Source organism: Dromaius novaehollandiae, chromosome 2 (genome assembly GCF_036370855.1).
Source record: "Dromaius novaehollandiae isolate bDroNov1 chromosome 2, bDroNov1.hap1, whole genome shotgun sequence".
In the NCBI taxonomy this organism is placed as follows: Eukaryota; Metazoa; Chordata; class Aves; order Casuariiformes; family Dromaiidae; genus Dromaius; species Dromaius novaehollandiae.
The window spans coordinates 143097670-143105124 of NC_088099.1; the positions used below are offsets into that span (position 1 = coordinate 143097670).

Genomic DNA, 7455 nt, shown 5'->3' on the forward strand with positions numbered 1-7455 from the left:
ACGCATCAGCAGTATTTCCGAAGCAGCACGGCACTCCAGCAAACACAGCACCAACCACCGAAGCACAGCCTGGCCTGAGACCCTGCTCTTCAGAGGCTGACACACGGAGCCGCCTTTTCTGCTTTATCACAAGTCTGGCAGGAAGAAGAACCGGCCTCCTCAGACCCCGCAGCTAGCAGAACACGCGGGCGCTGCCGCTGCCGCCAGCAGGCCGGGGCCCGGCACGGCCTAGCAGCACCGACCGCCACGGCCGCCCGCCGCGCCGCGAGCTCGGGGGATCCCGTCGGGGCGCCCCGCAGGCCCCGCGGCGGCCAGCCCGAGCCCCCGGGCCGCGCTTCCTGCCTCCCGCCGCCGCGGCGGGACCCAGCGCGGCGAGGCCGCCCTCGCTTCACCTCAGCCCCGCGGAGGGGGGGGGAGCCGGGCCCCCTCCCCCCAGGCCGCGTGATCTCATGTGTCAGGAAGCGCCGCGCCGCCCCCCGCCGCGCCCACCCGGATGCGGGCAGGCGAGGCGGCACTGACTCAGCCGGCGGCGGCGGCGGGGACTCGCCGCGGGCCGCGCACACGCCGCGCTGACACACGCGCCACGCCGCTGGGCAGCCGCCGATCACGCGCGGGCGCCGCGCGCCCATTGGCCGGCGCCGCACACACCTTTGCGGCCGATTGGCGGCGGGCGGCGGGAGGCCCCGCCCCCCGCGCGGGGCTGGCGGAGCCGCCACCTGAATGGGGAGCTGCGAACAAAAAGGGAAAAATCAAGGCAGCGGCCGGAGAGCGCCCGCGCCCGCCTCGGCTCCGCCGCCGGTGAGTGCCACTGCCCTGCCGGGGCCGCCCGGGGCCGGGGTGTCAGGGGGCAGGCGGGGCATCCCGGCGGCGGCCGTGCGAGCCCCGGCGCGGGGGAAGCCGCGGGATCCCGAGGGAGGGAGGGAGGGAGGGAGGGAGCGGGGAATCCCGAGGGGGCAGAGCGGCGCAGCAGGAGGGGCCGCCCGCTGCGGCGGGAAGAGCGGCGGGGTGAGCGCGCGGGAAGGGGCGGCCGGCGCGCGGCGGCGGCCGGCGGGGGAAGCGCGGACACCCGCGGGAGGGAGGAAGGGATGCTGCTGGGAGCCGCCGGCGCGGGCGGGACGGGGACGGGCGCTGTGCGAGCGCGGAGCCCGGCGGGGAGCGGCGCGGCGGGCTCCGGGGGGACACGTGCGGGGCGCGGGCCGGGCCCCCGCGGCTCTCCGCCCGGCGCTGGCTGGGGTCGGCGCCCGCAAGTCCCCCCCTCCGCCGCGGCGGGAGGCGCCGGGCGCTGACCCCTGCCCAGCCCCCGCCCTCTGAGGCGAGGCGCCGCGTTTCCCCGCGCCGGGCTTCCCCCGGCTCCCCGACCCGTGTGGCAGCGGCGGGGGAGCCGACGGGAGAGCGGCTGGCAGCCCCCCGCCGCCGCCGCCTCCCTTCCTGCCGGGGCCGCCGCCGCCTCCCTCAGGGCGGGGGCGGCCGCACGGCGAAGTGGGTGAAGGGTCGCGGCGTAGCCCCGCTCACGTTTCCCCGCGCCGCCGAGCAGCCGTTGATCACGCTTTGTTCACATGTCCCCGCCCCGGCCGCGCCTCGCCCGGCGCCAGCCAATGGGCGCCGGCGCGGCCCGGCCTTGGGAGCCAATGGGGGGCGGGCGGGGGCGGCGCGCGCCCGCGCGGCGCGGGGGCGGGCGGTTTGGAAGGCCGGCGGGGTGCGCCGAGGTGAGCGTGGCGCGCGGCCAGCGCCCCCCTCCCCCCCCCGCCCCGCCCCCGCCCGCCCGCCCGCCCGCGCGGGGAGCCGAGGGCGGGAAGGCGGCGGCCGGTAGCGGGAGCCGCGTCCGCGCCCCCCCCCCCCCCCCCCGGATTACTCAGAGGATGGTTAAGCCCCAGCGCCAAGATGCGGCTTAACCGTGGCCCCGCCGGAGCGGCTTAGGCGCGGCTTACCGAGACGCGGCTTTTCCGCCCGGTCTCACCGGCTCGGGGAGGGCTCGCAGCGGCGGGCGCGCCGTCTCCTGGAACCAGAGCCGCGCTGCGGGGGCGCCGTGGGAGCGGGGGCGCATGTCGCCCGGGAGACTCCGCTCGGTTCGTGCCGCGAGGAGCCCGCCCGGGGGTGGGGGTCCGCGCGTACCGCGGTTCTCCGCGTTGGGGGTTTTCTGTGTCGGGGGGCGTGAGCTTTGGGTGTTTTCTGGAACTTTTTTTTGGAGGCTAATAGCTTTTGAAGGAAAGGTGCCCCAGTCTCAGTACGGTCCCTTTTTTGTATGTCAAAAAAAAGCATGATATTAGGGCTGTGTTTTAAGCAAAATGAATGAGGGGAGAGGGGGGAAGAAGTCATTCTAGGGTTTTTTTTTTTTTTTTGAATATTTTGTGAGGAAGAACTTTCAGACACTCAACACTTACAATACAAAATAACTTAAACTGCTTAAGAATAAAGGGGATTCTTTTTGTGTGAAGAAACTTCATAATCTTTACCAGATGACCAGATTTCCCTCCCAGCTTCATAAAAATATTACATAATGAAGAAAGGGGACAGGAAAATGCAGACATACCAAACATTATCAAGCATGTGTGTCTTGTACAGGTTGTGGTGTTCTGCTTTTTATGATGCCTTCAGACAACAGTGAAATATCGAAACTTGGGGTGAAGCTCAAAACTTTTTTTTTCTTTTTTTCTCCAACACAAACAGGAGAAAGAAATGGAGATGATGACTGAGAAACAGAGAGATAGCAGGTATTTCTGGAACAATACCCCTGAAAAAAGTGATTATGAGGCTGTAGAGGCCCTTATATCTATGAGTTGCAACTGGAAATCAGACTTCAAAAAATATGCAGAAATGAGACCTATAACTCCAGCGTCTGATGTGTCAGAAGAGAGTGATGAGACTTTGCTTCCTGGAGCAGCAGACTTCAGTGCTATACCAGCATTTGTAAGTTTTTACAACTGTGTGTGTGTGTGTGTGTGTGTTTTTAACAATCAGTGTGGTAATATGTTGATAGCAATACCCCTCTTACTTTGCCTTTTTCCCCTGCCTAGTGCCTGACTCCACCCTACAGCCCTTCTGACTTTGAGATGTCTCAAATAATTCATCCGCTGGCACCAGCGCCATCTACAGTGCAATGCAAATTGTCCACTGAGCCTGCAAAGCCTCCTCTTGCTCCATCACATAAAGAGGCTGACGGGTCTCCAGCACCGAGACCTTTGAAAGCTCAAGCAACAAGTGTTATTCGCCATACCGCTGATGCTCAGCTTTGCAATCGCAAAACCTGTCCAGTGAGAACAGCCAGTGTGCTGAAATACCAGGACAGTGTTTCAAGGGAAACAAATAATAAACAAAACAATGAAGCAGAACGTTTGGTTCGTTCAGCTGCATTGTCTAACAGAGCAAGTCATGAAAGTGGTAAATTGCCAGCTGTGGAGGGGAAAACTGCAGAACCAGCTGTCAGTCCTGTGCCCTTGACAAAGCCTGCAATCAGCAGAGCTGAGTCTGTTCCTGGATCAGCACAGCAGCCAGCAGTGGTGGCACCACCGTGCCCTGTCCAAGGAAGTGGAGTCCCCCCTGTGCCAGTAATTTGCCAGATGGTCCCCCTGCCTACAAACAACTCGGTTGTCACAGCGGTAGTGCCCAACGCAACGCCAAGCCAGCAGTCAGCTCTCTGTCAGCCCATGGTGTTCATGGGTACTCAAGTTCCCAAAGGTGCAGTTATGTTTGTTGTGCCCCAGCCAGTTGTGCAGAACACGAAGGCTCCCATTATTAGTCCCAATGGCACAAGACTCTCTCCTATTGCCCCTGCTCCTGGCTTCATCCCTTCTGCAGCAAAAGTCACTCATCCAGTTGATTCTTCAAGAATAAGAAGTCACATTTGCAACTACCCAGGATGTGGGAAAACTTACTTCAAGAGCTCCCATCTGAAGGCTCACGTCAGAACACACACAGGTTGGTTACCATAGCTGGATGTTAATAGTTTGTGTAGAAAGCTGTGGCTGTATGCTGCTTGTTAATGTTCTAGTGATTACTTGGTTTCTTCGTGGAACAAAATATGAAGCAGCAATGAAATATTTCTTCTGCTAGTGCATGTTGTAATGCCACCTCATCTTTGACAGGAAGTCTCCCAGAGGGGAAATTGATTCAGCAGTTTATTTGTGCTGGATGTTCTTACATGTCAGAAGGCATTCAGTAGTCTGTCTTAAAAGTGTTGGAAGCAAGGGCTTGTTCAAATGTATATGCTTTCCACAGTAGCTTATCAGACATCTCCACAAGACTGCCTTTGTCAGAAGTGGATAAAATTTGAGAGTAAAGAGATTTTCTTATGAAAGAATACAATTATCCACCCCAAACTATTTCTATATTGGTTATTTTAGAGTAATTTCTCCAAGCAGACAAACTTCAGCTCTTAATCACAGTAGCAAAAGGAGTCATGTATGCTTTGACATTGGCTTACAGTGCACTACCAGAGCTCTGTTACATAAAAATGGAACTAATGTTATTACAGGTTGCATTTCAGAAGGTCATTTTGGTAATGCTAAGTCATCATAATCTACAGTACATGTAGAGCTGAGGGTGCAAATTCAGCTCTTTTGAGACATAAAGAATGTCTTAAATTCTTTGTTTTCCAGAGTGTGTTTAGCCCTTTGTACTACCTAGCTTTGATAGTGAGTTTTCATGTTTACATCTAAGTTTTTCACATTGCATATCTATATATTTATATATACTTAGGTATATATCAATAAAAATAACATTTATGTAGATTTTGGCTCAACTGTCGTAATAGAAACTTTTTATAAAACATCAAAAGTCAAGGCAATAGTACTGTTGCTCAGTACTCACAATTTTTTTCATCTTCTCCCCGCCAGGAGAAAAGCCCTTTAGTTGCAGCTGGAAAGGCTGTGACAGAAGGTTTGCACGTTCTGATGAACTGTCTCGTCATCGCCGAACACACACTGGTGAGAAGAAGTTTGCCTGCCCCATGTGTGAGCGGCGGTTCATGAGGAGCGACCACTTAACGAAGCACGCACGTCGCCACTTATCAGCTAAGAAGTTACCAAACTGGCAAATGGAAGTGAGCAAGCTAAATGATATTGCTGTGCCGCCCACATCTGCAACCACACAGTGAAAGAACTTACCTTGAAGATGGTGGTATTAACTGTTGTCACTGGAATATGCCAGTTAAAAAATAGGCTTTTGCTCCAGGTCTGTGATTCTCCGGTGCCAGCCGCTAATGGCACTGCAGCAGAGAGGCAAAGGCAGCCTGTGCTTGGTCACAAAAATGTTGCTGAGAGAACCAGTGGCTGGAAGAGCGAGTGTCTTTTGCACTGGAAAGGAGAGAGAGAAAGTGAAGGTTCTAGAGCAGAGCAGCACACACTGTGCAAGTTTTGAATTTTGCAAATTACTCATATATACTACAGATTGGTCAAGCATAAAATGTTACTGAAGGTTTGCCGCTGATCCTTGAGACCAACTCAAATTTTAGATTTCAGTTGTCGATCTTCAGTGGAACACAGATTAGAAAAACAGCAATGTATGGGTGCACACTTAGAAGCCCAGGGTGCGCCTGTATAAGATGATCTAAATCAGTTTTCCTACTTTTGCCACCTTTTCTTGGTAGGATTTCCCCCTCTCCCTGCCCCCTTGTGTTCTCAGGCCCAGTCATGAGGCATGATTTGGTGCCAAACTCCTGGGGATTTAGGCCTAGCCTCCTGCATAGGGTGTTTAAAATATCAAGTATACCAGCTTTATACTACTGTCCAAAGGGGGTTTTGAATGGGGGTTAAGGGCTGCCATTGGGGCAGGTGGAGGGTAGAGAAAGTTTCTGAATCCTCATTAGCTTTGTTGTAATATTTTCCCAGCTTCTTTTGAAAGCTTTGTGATTATTACAATTGGTTATACTTAGGCATCATGTGATGCTTCTGCTTTTGTGTTGCTTATGGATTCCTTTAAACCTTCTCAAAATCCTGTATCGCTGCATTTTTCATAAACAGATACAGTGCACTTTTAATTAAAAAATGTAACTGTGTAAACTACTTGGGTTGATTAAGAAAGAAAAACAAGAATCTTAGGCTTCTTGATGGTGTTAATTCTTTGAAAGATGGTTTAATACTAGAGATGGAATATGGATGTATTCTGTATTGTATTAAATTAGAAAGTCAAGTGATTTGAAAAGTAAAATCAGGCAGTAAAGACACCAGCTCTGAATTAAAACTAGATTTTGTGGTAAATAATGCATCAACTTTCACTATTTCTATTTTATCATATTATATTGAGGACACATATCAGAAGGTGAACAGTTTGAAAATAGTGTATTAGATACGCTCTTTTGTGACTACTTAAAAGATTTGCACATTTCTTATGTTGTACTTTATACTTTGTTTACAATAAAAACAGTTTTCTTTAATATGCACCTCTCTCTTCCCTTTTCTGTGTAACAGAACTTGAATAGTGTTATTTCCTTGCATGGAAAATAACCTCAAAACAAGTATGGTGTCCATCAGTGTCTGTCTGTCTTGACCAGTGAGACTCTCTCCTAATATTTGATTTATAGGCTCTATAAGGCCAACTTGAATGGAATTTGAAGTCAGCACTTACTGTCTTGAGTCTTTCCCCCTCCCCCCTTTCCCCAGGCACCCAAAAATGAATGTGCTTATGTGGGCCATTATAACACTGGTCAAAAATATTTCTTTTTTTTTCTTTTTTTTTTTTTTTTTTTTGGCTACTCATGGAATTGCAATTTCTTCTCCAGAATGAAACTGAGGCCCCTATTTTAGGTGGCCAGGCCATGCGGATGAAGGTGCCAGACTCCCCCAGTACAGTGTGTGACTCGCATTCCTCGGAGTCATTGCCTGCCGCTAGCCAGAAAGCGACAGGGAGACAGATGTGTACTGAGTCTCACCATTCTCTCGGGTATGGGTGTGTTTGCCCATCGAGGAGCCTCAACTAGAGCTGTGTCCTAAAGGCAGCTTGTATATAATTCCCACAGGAAACAGAGCAGGGAAGTGGGTTTTTTTTAACCTTTTCAGTACAGGAGGTAGCTCTACAGTCTCTCTGCCTTCTACTGCCTCTGCCTTTATGCAGTGGATAATTACTTAGAGGTGTTTACGTGGGCTCTTCCATGTCCTGATCTGATTCTCTCCCCTGCCTGCAGGGATTCCCAAGTTTCATAATTGCGTGGCTGTTGACTCACTGCCGTTCCCTATTTGGGATGAGGCACTCCTTGCCTTTCCTGTTTGACACAGGGCCCTGTGTAAGGAAGAACTCAAGTCATTGCACTTTCTTCTTATTCCAAGAGGGAATGCCTAATGCAGGAGATGCTTCCTTGTGTGCATGATCCTGGTCTTGCCACAAACACCTCCTGTATTTTATATTTCACAGTTATTGGATAAAATATTTTAACAGCCCTGGAAGTAGGGTCTGAAGCCTTTCCCATGTATGCAGCTAACCATCTAGCTACAAAGCCAGGTCCCTTTTTCAGCTTGTTTTCTG

At 52.6% G+C, this 7455-nt stretch overlaps 1 protein-coding gene across 2 annotated transcripts; it reads left to right on the forward strand.

The window, feature by feature from the left end:
• The first annotated feature begins 522 nt into the window (after positions 1 to 522).
• On the forward strand, positions 523 to 6370 carry KLF10 (KLF transcription factor 10). 2 transcript variants are annotated; one of them, XM_064507638.1, is made up of 4 exons: positions 523 to 798; positions 2668 to 2907; positions 3015 to 3915; positions 4833 to 6370. In XM_064507638.1, the coding sequence occupies exons 1-4, from the start codon at positions 721 to 723 to the stop codon at positions 5090 to 5092; spliced, it is 1479 nt and encodes a 492-aa protein (XP_064363708.1). In that variant the 5' UTR covers positions 523 to 720; the 3' UTR covers positions 5093 to 6370. The 2 variants fall into 2 exon arrangements, with proteins under 2 accessions (XP_064363708.1, XP_025975448.2); XM_026119663.2 differs by lacking the exon at positions 523 to 798 and adding an exon at positions 1935 to 2066.
• The last annotated feature ends 1085 nt before the right edge of the window (positions 6371 to 7455 follow it).

Coding starts and splice junctions, on each gene's coding strand:
- KLF10 (XM_064507638.1), top strand. CDS start 721: ATGGGGAGCTGCGAACAAAAAGGGAAAAATCAAGGCAGCGGCCGGAGA. Junction 2,908..3,014: donor TCAGTGCTATACCAGCATTT/GTAAGTTTTTAC, acceptor TCCCCTGCCTAG/TGCCTGACTCCACCCTACAG. Junction 3,916..4,832: donor TCACGTCAGAACACACACAG/GTTGGTTACCAT, acceptor TCTCCCCGCCAG/GAGAAAAGCCCTTTAGTTGC.